This window comes from Microtus ochrogaster, chromosome 16 (genome assembly GCF_000317375.1).
Source record: "Microtus ochrogaster isolate Prairie Vole_2 chromosome 16, MicOch1.0, whole genome shotgun sequence".
NCBI lineage: Eukaryota > Metazoa > Chordata > Mammalia > Rodentia > Cricetidae > Microtus > Microtus ochrogaster.
The window spans coordinates 40,549,572-40,563,540 of record NC_022018.1 but is presented as its reverse complement, the minus strand read 5'-3'; the positions used below and the strand labels follow the sequence as shown (position 1 = coordinate 40,563,540).

General features: G+C 40.6%; 1 protein-coding gene and 1 pseudogene across 1 annotated transcript in view; one reads left to right on the top strand and one right to left on the bottom strand.

Moving 5' to 3' along the window:
• Positions 1-13,969, top strand: part of Lyrm4 (LYR motif containing 4) — a 92,335-nt gene that overhangs the window by 3,953 nt on the left and 74,413 nt on the right. The window contains exon 2 of the mRNA XM_005355045.2: positions 8,500-8,620. Coding sequence (XP_005355102.1) covers positions 8,500-8,620 — 121 coding nt within the window. The remainder of the gene's footprint in view (positions 1-8,499; positions 8,621-13,969) is intronic.
• LOC106143956 lies at positions 788-1,089 on the bottom strand (annotated as a pseudogene).

Genomic DNA, 13,969 nt, shown 5'->3' with positions numbered 1-13,969 from the left:
TTAAAGAGTCCCAGAGGGTCAGTCCATTATCATCATAGCAGGGAGCCTGACACCACACAGGCAGACATGGTGCCAGAGCAGTAGCTGAAAGTTCTACATCCTGATCCGCAGGCAGCAGGAAGAGAGGGGGACTGGGCCTGGCTTTTGAAACCTCAAAGTTCACCTACAGGACACATGTCCTCCAGCAAGGCCATACCTCCTAAGCATTCGAATACATGAACCTATGAAGACCATTCTTATTCATACTACCACAGGTACCAAAATAAGAACATCAAAGAGGGTCTAGAGTGTGGATCAGGTTAAGGCCAAAAAAAGGAGAGACATAGATGCTCTGCCATTAACTGACAAAAACAGTGAAGAACTAGCTGATGTGGAGAGATCTTTCACTCACTTGAGAATATCCCCCAAGTGTGAATGGAGCCCAGGGCACAAGTAATCACAGTCTGTGCCTCTGGAGCCCCAGTACTGGAACATCCTGCACCACCCTGTCTGTGGCTCTGGGAGAGTTCCCAGAGTGCTCTGTCCTGCAGTTTCCTTTTTTTTAACATTTAAAAATGTAGACTTTAATAAGTGTAATCAGATCAGCATGTGGAGAAGCCGACATAGATACAGAAAGCAGGAGAGACAAGTGGCCACCCAGAATTTCTGTACTTCATTCATTTTGCATAGTATTAAAGTTGTTTAATACACAGTTTATCATTTATCATTTTGGAAGATTTTTGTTGTAAAGATAATACTTTTATCTGGTGACAAATAGCAGTCACAATGATCATTCTGGACCTTCATCTTAGATAAATTCCATTTTCTCTTGGGTTCATACATAGGTTCCCTTATGTATTTCTGAGATACTGTTCAATTATTTCTGCATGTCTGGTGGCCCCTGATGCACCAGCAAATCTGGGATATACTTTAGAAGGCTGTGAAGTTACAGAAGAGTGAGAGAGGCAGCGCCGCTCATCTCAAAGCTTCTGAGGTGTTAGGTTTAGGATTGTCTCTGCTGTCAGGGAACCTTATTAATGGAACATGTGTCTTAACTACTCTCACTACCCCAAAAGCTGATGTCATCTGTATGCCCATCATGACCCCTATGTCCTGTACTTCTTAGTAGATACAGGAATGATTCACTGTTGATAATTGTATTGCTATACTTTTATACTGTTGGCAGTGCAGCAGGTGTTCACACCAGCATCACCACGATGATGGGCATAGCATGTGCTAATACATTGACATGATCATGGCTACCATGTGAGTAGACCACAGTATTGTGGGGCTTGGCTGTAATCTTGTGGGACCTCAGTGTATGTGCAGTTAGCATTGACTGGGATGTCCGATAGAGCACTCACCACCCTTTGATCTGTGTGTTAGCGTCTTCTTAAGCCCTCTCTACCTTCTCTCACTTTTCTTTCTATAATTATGCATTAGATGTATTGATGGTATTAATCATCCTGTTAATGTTCATCAGTTCTCATTGACTTGATTGATCTATTCTCAGTAATTATTTGTTTTATTTTATTAATTGACTGCTGCCACATGTAGCGCTGTTAATGTATTACCCGCATACTTTAGTGTTTTGTTCCTGGGGTAATTTTTTGACGTGTGTTTAATTCTCCCTTTAGCTTGATTTATTCAGTTGTTTATATTATCAATTGATTATAGATGGTAAACATCACTCTTTACTATGTTTGTTAATGATTTCTTATGCTTTTTTCTGTCTATCCATACCACCATTTTCTTTAAATAATTATCTCTCTCCCACCTCCAATGGCTAAGAATCATCCTGTTTTACCAGATACCACTTCTGTAAACAGAAATATCTCATCTGAAATTATCTTTACCTTTGATTAATCAAAAGGCAGAATTAAATAAGCAAGTATTTCCTTAGAGACAGATTGGCGGCAGACACAGCCACTGATCCCAATGCCGTCCAGTCGTCCTTCATTAGTTCAACAGATTGTTACTGAGCACTCAGCTGACAAGAAGTTTTGGATACAGACCCTTGAAGATATGGAGAACTGACCGTACTTTCTACCCCTTGACCTTACAAAGTACAGGTCAGAATTTAGACTCTTCGGTCATTATTTCCTAATTAATTTTACTTTTTAACCTTACCGTGGCCTTGTTCACAAAGCTAAGACCTATAGTGACCATAGAACCACTCCTAGAAGCTCACAGCCCATCTGTGAAAGAGTCAAGCCCCTGTACACTGTTGTCGGAGGCATTTCAACTTTGGATCTTCCCTCCCTGGACAGCTCTTTCTCCATTCACCTTTTTGAGAGGGTAAAGCATAATAAAAGCTGTCATTTCATAGTTGATATTTTAATAGATATTGCTCCCAGCTGTTCTTCTGGTGTAAGAGTTCCTAAGTAAATGTTTTGAATTGTGTGTGAATACCCTATGGCAATATTATCACAAAGGGTGCACTTTTATAAATTGAAAATAAATTAGCTTGGTTACATTGCCATATTTCAAAGTACAAGCAGAGGAGTAAGAGTAGTGTTAATGAAAAATATTTCTGCATTGTAGCTGTAATGGGAGACCAAGAAGTGGACGGATGAGAGACAAGATATTATCAGAGAAAAAATAAATATAAATATGTATGCTTTCAAAGAGCAACCCAAAGCTGGGAAAGTTATGTGCTGGAGGAGGGGCGTGTTCAGTTGCAGAATACTGGCCAAGTCTGCATGGCAGAAGCAGGTGGAGTTCTGAAGGGATACTGCTGGTGACTCTGTTTCCCTCCCTGGAGGAAAACATTTCTGGACCATAGTTTACAGCCTCTACCTGACTGGCTCGAGCAGTGTGCACTCTTCCCTGCTGCAGTGCTTCTCCCCAGATCTTCTCTGTGCTTGTGCTGGGTACTATCTGTATGGGGATGGTGGAGGATGGCACAGAGGAACTGTATCCAAAGAACCTTAGAGCAGAAAGCCAGGTTTTGTTGGAACATGGCCCTACTCTCCAAGAGCCTTTTAAAAACAATTTGTGACCTGTGCTTTTGGGATGCTGTCATGGAATGATCTCTGCAGCCTCTACCTTGCTAGTCTCATCCTCCTCGCTCCACCACAGTGTGACTTAACACTCCTCATATTACTCTAGTCTTGGGTTCAGTTAGGATAATGCCATCGCATTATAAGACAAGCTGGGCCCCCTGTCTTATGGCCACCCTTTGTAATGACTCTCCTTTCCTGCTTCTTTACCTTTGACAATGGAGGCCCTCGTATTCCATCTCTACCTTCTCACATTCTCCCATAGTCACCTTAGTAACTGTGGCTTCCACCCTGTTTGTTTTGATGATTCCTGCTAGTTAATCTTTGTCTCCTGAACCACATCCTCTTCTTTCCAAGATCCTCCTGGGCATTTCTGAGTATGTTAAGAGCATCTCAAATTGAGCAGATCTGAACTCTAATGCTGCTCCCCACCTAATCTGTTGTACCTTCCCAGCAAGCTTGGCCCTCTTTTCTTTGTCATGGTCCAGATATTCACTACTTAAACTAGAAATCACACTGCTTTCTCCTGATTATGTATGAAGTTGTATGGTCTTTTTCTTTAAAATCTCTCTTAAATACTCCTTTTACTGGGTGCCTTTGTGTCTTCACAGTGATGATCTTGTCAGCTGTCAGGTTTTATCTGGTTTTGTATAATTTCTGTATGTCACTCTGCACTAGCTCTTGGTTGTGTTAGGCATCCTCTATGCAACAACCAGGATGTCTTCTCTGTCCCCAGTCTGACTGTAAAAAGAAGCATAAAGGATTAACAGAAGCACAATTCTTCCCAAAAGAGCTAAAATTTTTCAAGAAAGTTTGAGTAGGCTATATTTAAATGAATACATTCTGAAGACAAGGCAACTCCAGTAAGTAGCATAGGACTATAGATAACTTATATCCAAGATGTTGCTATGTTTGTCTATATGAAATATGTTGAATTTACTTATAAAATTTGGAATTCTAATCAATTAGTTTTCTGCTACTGGGATTAACCCCGGGGGCCAAAATTTGAATTTCTTTCCTATCTCCTAAAAATCTATAGCAAATAAAAAAGGATCATAAAACTAGTGTTTTATTGTTTTTCAAATATCTGTATTCACTTCACTGCTCTTACTGAATTAAATTACTTAAATTATTTGTTTGAGTAAAATATGGATTATGTATAAAACCCTTGAACTTTCTTTTAAATACTTAAAAATATGCTTGTTGTCTTAACCTATGTATCTCATGTGTAGGAGTTTGGATAATCACTGATGTCTCATTAAACACAAATCCTCTGATAAGAAAAGGATTCTGTGCATCAGTATAGACTTACCCTGCATAGTGCATCTTCAGTAGCGTTAGTTTCCCTTAACATTGTCCTTTGCTATGCTGGAGTTGCTCCTATAGATGCCACTGTTGGAATCACCATAGATGGTCTCATCCACTCTCTGGAAAGATTGCCTTGTCTCATGTGCATCTCCTCACTTTCCACCTTCCTTCTGAGCCCTCTTTCTCCCATTCTCTTTATGGATTCTCCCATGTCTACTCTTTTGTATTGATAGGACATCTCCAGGGCTCCATCCAAGGCCAGCTTCTCTTTGACATGTACTGTTTTCACTGGGAAAGCTCTTCTGGCCTTCGGTTACTTCACACTTTGTGTCATAAGTTAGACATACCACCAGCCTGTACCTCACCTGAGCTCTGGAGTCCTATTTCTGGAGACTGCTGGACACAGTACATGTTGCCAGTGTTAGTAGTGTCTTTAGGATCTTGGATTTCTGGGAAGATATGTAAGAAACTGATCACTGATTGCATATATAACGTCAATTACCTCAGGGAGGCAAAGGCAGACGATCTCTGTGAGTTTGAGGCCAGCGCTGTCTACAGAGTGAGGTCCAGGACAGCCAGAGATACACAGAGAAACCCTGTCTCAAAGAAAGAGGGGGGGGGGGAGAGAGACAGAGACAGAGAGAAAGAAGGTTGCCTAAAGGACCAAAATAGAAAGGAGCAAGTTTTCACTTCACACATTTAGACATGTGACCTTTTTTTGAAAATGTTTCTCTCAAAAGCACAGTGTCTTAGTTTATGTAGCCACTTCTCCAGTGTTGAACATGTAATTTTTTTTCTATTTGTAATGCAAATATATCTATAGTGAACATTATGCATATAACTTCTTCCAGGTTGCTTGCAAGGGATAGGTCAGCAAAGGTGGTTTCACAGGCTAAGCTTGAGGAGTTATTACCGATTACTGTGCTGCAGTATCAGTTCATATTCTCACCGGCAAGGTGACTGGTTCCTTGACTTTTGCTAAATATGTTAAGTGAAGACCAGAAAAGCAGTACTTTGTTTGAGTATGTATTTCTTGAGTGATGCCTAGGGCTGGCCATTCATACAGCTCTATCTTTCTAGATTCAGTCTCTGTGTACCCTCCTATAAAGTTTTGTTTCATGCTTCTTACTCATTGATTTACTGTGGTCTTTACTGTTGATTTACTTTGTCTTTTTGCTTGGCTTAATATTTGGTATTTATTCAAGTGTAGGATATTACTCCTCTGTCATATTTGTTTGTAACTGACTTGGGTCTTTAGAAATGAATTGAGTTTGCTCAAAAATCTCTGGCAAAATAACACTTCATGTACACAGAGCTAGCTAGCCTCAAGCAGAGAACTGAGGAAATGGCATGTTTTCCCACATGACTGGTGATTGGTCCATATAGAAGGTACTAGAAGGAATGGAAGATGATCCAGAGTCTTTGATAGACCATTTGACCCTGATCTCCAGACAGTAGAAAACAATGAGAAAATTCTGAACCAAGAGGTTTTATTCATAGCTACCCCAGAACTCAGAAACTTTACATTGGTCCCTAAAGTGTATTTTCTCATGGTAATTTAGCCACCTCACTCTACAACCCTTCAGTTGTCATTGCTTCCTTTTGAAACAATGAAACCCAATTATTACACTTGTGGTGCTTATATCAACAGCTCTTTCCCGCTAAGGCTCCCAGCCACTTGTCTTAGGGCAGGCTCTACACTTGAACTGCTAGTAGGAGCACTTGATGGTGTTGAGAGTGAAGATGACCTTTTTAAGCTCTTCCTTGCCAGAGATTTTATAACGCCTTTCAAATGAGTATCAGTTTGTTTTGGCTTAGCCAGGCACTTATCAAATACTGGATAGTTTATTAACCTCGGGTGGAATGATTTAGGATTGAAAGATAATCACCTGAGTTCAGAGCCCAGTGCTGCCACACACTGGGCCTAATCTGAGTCACAGTGTGTGGGACTTGAATTAGAAAGGGGTATCAGGTGCTGTTTATCTCATGGGTACTGTACCCTGAACATTAATGCTTTATCCTTCTGAACTGTCACATGTGAGGAGCAGCCTTTCTCTTTGGATATTAAAATTTCACATCTAAGCACATCTCTGTGTCCCATTCACTATCTTCTATTTTGAGTTCTTGCTCCTTTAAAAGTATTGTCTTCTCCAACCTTAGCCTTGGCAGTTGAAGTAAATATCTTAGTATTGTTAAATCTCAGTGATTCTTGTCAGGGTTTTACACTCAACTCTGGGACATTTCCTTTCATTATAGCTTTAATTTCCTAAACAATGTGGTTTGTTCATCCTCAGTATTCATGTTGTGTACCTTTGCCTTATTCTTGGGACTTTTTTTTTTATGTATGCTTTAGTAACTTACTTTGGCCTTAGTGTCCTGAGTGCTGGTATTAAAGGTATGCACCACCACACCATCTAAAACTTGTGCTGATTTTTACATTGTAAAAGTACATAAATGAAAAGGAGGGAGAGAGGAAGAAGAGTAAAACCAGAGTAAGGCAGGGTTAAAATAACTGGTGGATAGTCCTCCCACAACATGAGGGATTATCCAGATTGTGTTGACCTTCCCCAAACTGATCATTTGAAATATAGGCACATAACTGGGAAAGAAATTACCTATGCAAAAGCATCTTGTGATTCTGAGCCAGTGAGTATCTTTTCTTAGAATGGAAAAAAAGAAGGGCACCATCGTATTGTCATTTCAAAGGTGTGTATAGCTGTTGAACAGAGATTTTTTTTTACTCTGTGTGTGTGTGTGTGTGTGTGTGTGTGTGTGTGTGTGTGTGGTATTGAGGAAGGTGGCTCACAGTGCCTGTATGGAGGTCAGAGGGCAATATTGTGGGATTGATTCTCTCTTTCCACTTTTATGTGAATTCCAAGGATCCAACTCAGATTGGCAGGCTACAATAGCAAATACCCTTACCTACTGAGAAATCTCACCAGCTGACTTTGGCATATTAAATTCTCAGATATAGAGCTGAATTTCCTTAGTTAAGGCCTTTGGAAAGCTGAGGAGATTAAAAAAAGAAGAAGAAGAAGTATAGAGCAAAGTATTCTGAATTCAATCTTGAGCTTAATTGGTATAAATTGTAGAGCACCTTGGACAACTCTCTTGTTTTCTTAAACTTCAGTGAGGAGGGGGGGACATTGCATTTATTTCCATTCTGTGCAGTACTCTTTTTCTTTTAGGTGTTCTGAACCAGATACCCGTTCTTAAAACGATAATCAGGGTATCAATGACTCCTATAGGCTGTGGTGTTCTGACAAAAGTTCTGATAAATCCTGAATTAAAGCAATGGATGAGGGATGCGGGCAGAAGTGAGTAGTCAAGCAGCAACCACAAGAAAAACATGACACCTGGAAATCAGGTTCTGTTACATAACCAGTTTTGCATGTACATCAAAATATTAGAATTAAGTTGGGCAGTGGTGGCACACGCTTTTAATCCCAGCAGTTGGGAGGCAGAGGCAGGCAGATCTCTGAGTTTGAGGGCAACCGGGTCTACAGAGTAAGTTCTAGGACAACCAGGACTACATAGGGAAGCCTTGTCTTAACCCCCCCCCAAAAAAAATATATTAGAATTAAGCAAAGAATGGGGATACGTGCTTACAATCTCAACACTGCTGAGGCTAAGCTAGGAGAATTGTAAGTTCTATACCAACTGGCCTACTTGTAGAATTAAAATTTTTATGCCTTTTTGATTTCCATCAACATAAAAAAGAAGGTGCTTTGGAGGAGAAAGTTGTTTTGATGAGGAACAGAGACAGTGTCATAAAAGTACACTGGAGATGCCCATGGGCCTGCTTACCCAGCTGTCATCTAATGGGCAGGAATTAGAACGCTCATCACTGTCCTTGTTGATGCATATGAAATGCATCATTTGTCCTCAGAATTTCTGATTAGTGTCTGTACAGTAAAGCATCAATTATCCATGTTAATGGAGGAAAGCCAGACATGCTTAACTCCAAAGAGCCCGTGATCTAAGGAGCATTTTAGCAAGTTTGCCATCTGTATGTGGCTTGTTTGGGAAAGACTACTTTCCTAAAGTTGTTTGCTTAGCCATCCTAGAATAGACAAGCAAAGATCAAACTGGGTTATCTGTAGGAGAATATTTAACAGTTAATTCTAGAGAAAAAAAATTCTTTAAATTCATTTAAAAGCAGAACCTCATACCTGCTAACATCTTTTTTTTCCCCCTCTGGATTCATTAGAATGTATGCCATCAGGAGGATAAGAGATGCCTTCCGAGAAAATAAGAGTGTAAAGGATCCTGTAGAAATTCAAGCCCTGGTGAATAAAGCCAAAAGAGACCTTGAAATAATCCGCAGACAGGTAAGATGGTCCAGTGACAGACTGCTTTTCATCACGCATCTTCAGCTGTGACATTCCCTCCTTGATTGGACAACACTGCTTTGGTGTTTGTGATTTACACTCAGGACAGTGAGGCACTGTCCTCTTTCCTTATGCAGACATGCAAGACGAACTATCTTGTCACCAGATTCAGGGACATCCTACAGGAACATACTAGGACCTCTTCTTCTGGGAAACTGAGCTCTCATGTTTGCTAAAGTTGATGCCTTTAGTTTGAGAAACTGAGAAAAACTGCTTTTTAATCCAAGTGTTTTTAGGATGTACTCTCCATGGCTATGTGGCATATATCAAAGCATAAATATATCATCTTTTTTCTCGTCTTTCTCATCAGGATTTAAGATGAATAGAATGGTTTATAAGCATGAGTTATGTTACCATGGGAAGTGTGTCTGCAGGTGCAGGGTACAGAGAACATCTGCTTACATGCTAACCTACACGGCCCCCAGGAGGTGTTTCTGATTTCATTCTGCATCAGTGCTGGGAGTCACCCTGACTCAGCCTTGGTTTTTTAGAGCTTACCATTTCACTTTTCTTCAAATTGGCACAGCTCAATTTCTCTTTTTACCTGTTTTCTCTCATAAAGGAAATATATTCATGAAGTATGGAGGGGGTACATTTCCAAAGTTCTGTTGTATTCTGGAACAGGGTTTTTGGGTCCTTCACTTAGGAGATGCCTACTTGGCTGACATTGCCTCTGACCAGTCTTTCCCTGGCTCTTTTCACAATTGTCTCAAAGTAGAAGTTAAACAACAACAAAAAAACATATATATTAAAAAATGAAATTTACATCTTATGTCAAGATTAAATCTGTTTCTGTTGGCTACATAATGGAGCACTCTCTTCAACAGTAGCATCAGACTCTGATAATCCTGAGTCTCACACTTGTCTTATCAGAGAATAATCAAGCAACATTTGTACATGCCTAGGAAATGATCATCAGCTAAAGTCTCTGGTGACTCGATCATATCATGGGATCTTCTAGCAGTAGAACTTAGGAAGATAAGCAGCTTGAGTCTGTATATTATATAAATGCACAATGATTTGGTTCTTTGGCACTTTCTCTATATAGAAAATTAGCAAGCATGTTAAGAACACAAACGGCATTGGAAAGGGAACTTATAAGTATTCTCTGCCACCATTTCTCATGTCCAGTTTTTGTCTGTTTTACCTCCTGGTTTGTGTAGATGGAGTTTCTGTCCAACCCGGTCCCACAGCCATTCAGTCCCAAATAAACACACACAGGATTACATTCATTATAAACTGTCTGGCCTATTAGCTTAGGTTTATTATTAACTAACTCTTAAATTAACCCATATTTCTTGTCTGTGTTAGCGTGTGGCTTGGTACCTTTTATCAGTGAGGCATTCTCATCTTGCTTCCTCTATATCTGACTAGTGACTGCAGACTGAGCCTTTCCACTTCCCAAAGTTCTCCTAGTCTGGTCACTCTGCCTATATTTCCTGCCTGGTTACTGGCCAATCGGTGTTTTATTAAACCAATACAAGTGACAAATCTTTACAGGGTGCAAGAGTATTATCCCACAGAAGGTTTGAAATACTAAACTACTCTCAAAAGTCAGGGTTGGAATCATGTTAATGGTAGAACACTTGACAACTCTGCAAGGCTCTTTAGTTCTAGCCCCAAAACTACAAAGAAAAAACAGACCGAAAAAGGAAAAAAAACAGACAGAATGTGGCCTTCAGCCAACATTCCCAGTGAATATACACTGAAAACAAGCTGCAATAACAGGAAAACTGGATCGTGAGTAAGAGAGGAAACTAGATTGTCTCACCTCTGTGCATTAGCCATTGTCATTGCTGTCACTTACCTCAATGTGTCCTTGGGTTCTGTTCACACACTAGAGTGATCTTTTTCCAAAGAAAGTATTGGACTGAGTCACTGTCCTGCTGAATGCCCCCCAGAAGCTTCAAAGAAGCTCCTTGACAATAAAACATGAAATTCTCAAGAGGTCCTCAGAGGCCATTTGCTGCTCTCATGGCCCTCACCCAGAGGAATCCAGCCAGACTCCCAAGGTACATTTTTCCTCTCTGGCCACACTGTTTAGAGCAGCTGTCTGCCTTGCTCCTCACAGCACTCATCAGCACCTTACATACTGGCACTATAGCCTCATCTGTTCTGCTCCACACCGTGAAGGCAGCATCTGCCCTGTGTCACAGTCACTGCTTCCACAAGAGCCTGTCTGCACTAAGTCCAGACTTGGCCTACCAGATGTAAGACTTAACCCCTCAGTGCCCGGTGGAAAGTACAAGTGAGGATAGTGGAGTTGTGGCAAGCATCACATAAGGTAATATATGAAAAGCCCCTGAAATGATATTAGTGCTTGAGAAGTGTTTCCATTCTTACCACATAAGGAACAGGCTCACATACAACTGACTCCCAGGGTTTCTGAACTAAATGAAAATATGCAGTTTGTCCCAAGATCACCTCAGGCAAAGGATCTGTGCTACAAATTGCCATGCTTTCAACTCAGAACCCAAGACACCTAGAACTTACTTTAGAAAGCCTAAATAGTGAAACGATGGGGAAGATTTTATGAGGAGCTTGAATTATCACAACCATGAACTGTGATCTTTTCTATCAGTCCCTTCTCCTGGAGCTGGTAGACCTCAGGCGCCCCAGGTTCTATAACAATTCCGTCGTAATTTCTCTCAGTTCTCTGAACCAGAAGCCATGAACACCAGCCCAGCTGGCAGATACACTGATTCTAAAGGCAATACCCCAGGTGAAATCCCCCCACCTCATATAATGCAGCCTGCTACCCTACTTGATAGTCACCCTTCTCAGGACAGCTTCCTCTTTCACTTCAGTCATCCTGGATATTATGAGGCTGCCAATCACCAAGTAAGATTTTGCAATGTTTAAAGAACCCTCCAAACAAAAACCAAGGTTCCAGGAAAGCTGAATGCTTTTTCCAAGGACAAAAGGCCACACACGAGCTCAGATCTCCTCAGTCTTTAGCAAAGTCAGAAGTTCAAGGACATTATTAGCTCTTGAGTCAGTAGCAACTAATAGATAAAAGTCATACTGCCTTTTTGTTCCAGAATGATAAGCTTGTCACTTACCTAGCTCAGCCCCTACTCAGGTCATTCTCTCTTCCTCCACATTTTTCATGTGCAGGATATTGAATCTTCATTGTGACAACACTGAGGGATTCAGAATGGCATCAGCATTTCTTAACTTTCACACAGATGTAATGATTATTCTTATTTTGGGAAAAACAGATTGTTTTTCTTTCATGGTGAACAAGTCAGCCTCTTGCTTCTTCTCCATAATTATGACCCCCACATGTACTTTTTATTTTTCCTTGGCATCCTTAGGCCAGCTTTTTTTCTGAAAATTGCAGTCTGGTGTGCCAGTCTCAAATCTCTTAGCTATATGCACCATACTGTATATCAGAACCAACAAATATATTCCTCCATCTTCTGCTAAACTACCATTCTATCCATTTGAGATGACTCTGGGAAGACAATGCTGGCCCAGGCAGTAAGTTCTGGAGTAGCCCTCACTAAATCTGCCTTCCCTGTTTGTTCTTCAAGGAGGGTCAGAAAGGTTGGGTAAGATTTAGGGTATGCACCAGATAGAGCCAAGAAGGTGTACTATGGATCAGCCTGGGTGAGGAGCTCACAGGCAGCCTGAACAGCAAAGAATTGCCCATCTTTCTACCTTAGGCAAGCGGCAAGAAAATCAGCCAGATCTGTCTTGGGTCTTTCCCTGCTAAAGAAATTACAGAATTCCTTCTGGTACTACTTATAAGGCATTAACTACCATTGCTATCACTTAATCATCCTCACTGATGACAGTCTGCAGTTTGCTACACTCGATGGTAGGTTTTCTTGCTTTTGTTTTTCATTTTTTTAAACAGCATCTCACTATATAGCCCAGATGTTAGAATTGTAAGTGTGTGCCAACACACCTACATGCCCCTTTTTCTGTTAAGGGTACATAATGTGGAATACCTTGTTATATATTATAACTTGCCTTGTACTAGCCCTTGCTACTCTGGGTGGCAAAATACCCCACTTGGTGCCTTCTTTCCAGTGGCATTCATGAAGATCATGTGTTCATCAAAAAAAATAGTTTTTAAGTATTATGAATTAAAGTTCTGACCTTGTTCTATATCTGGCTTGATCACCACATGCCTGTGGGCAGAACAGAGGAAGAGACTGTTGGGAATGGACACCAGATGAACAGTCAGCCAGGCTTAGGGGTCTGTATTGATAAGATTCATTTGGACACAAGCATATGATCATGATTTCAGGAATTTCCAGCCATGTCTTGACTGATGGTACCACTGCTTGAAGCTTGAAAAAATGAATTCAACTAAAAAAATCATCCCATGGTTTCAGGAATTTTCATTTCAATCCTAAGAATTTTAACACTTCTGCATGAAAACTAGTGAAAGTCAAGGTACCCATGAGAAGAAAGTTTGAGCCCTTTGCTTTTCTTTTTTTTTCTTTTTTTTTTTAATTTTTTTATTGATTTTGTTGAGCTATATACATCTTTCTCTGTTCCCCTTCCTTCCTCTCCCCTCCCCTTCTACCCTCTCCCACGGTCCCCATGCTCCGAATTTTCTCAGGAGATCTTGTCTGTTTCTACTTCTCATGTAGATTAAATCCATGTATGTCTCTTAGGGTCCTCATTGTTGTCTAAGTTCTCTGGGATTGTAAATAGTAGGCTGGTTTTCTTTGCTTCATGTCTAAACGCCACTTATGAGTGAGTACATATGACATGTGTATGTCATGCCAACAGGGGTCATTAGAGTGAAATGGCTCTCCAGTTCTGGGTTCTCCCAGAGCACAAAGCTTTGGTAACAAAAGTTGGTTGTGGTGCAGTCTTGGGGAGAAAGCTTTCACAGATCTTTCGTGTAATGTGGTGAACTAGATGAGTCTGTGGTTTGTAGGGAAGGAAAATGTTCTGTATGGAGATGTTTCCGGCCACTAGCTTCAGCACTGCTGAAATTAGCACTAAAAGGTGTCAAAAAGTACTTGGTTACCTATCAAGGACAGTGATGGAAAGATAGCCAATGTCATGATAACAATCTTAGCATCAGCTTTCCAGTAGTCATCACTTTCTGCTCCAGTGTTTCTTCTTAAACTTGTTTTCTCTAACTATGCAATTCAGACAGTGGAAGGGTTAGAATTTCAAACCTATTGTAGAAGTCATTAAGTGTAGACAGATGTGCTACATTAAAGATACAGGCAGCTGGAATTTGGTTACTCTGAGCACACATGCATACAAGGTGAAGCATTTTCAGTGTTTCTTAGTGTGCACTTAATTATTTCTATAGGC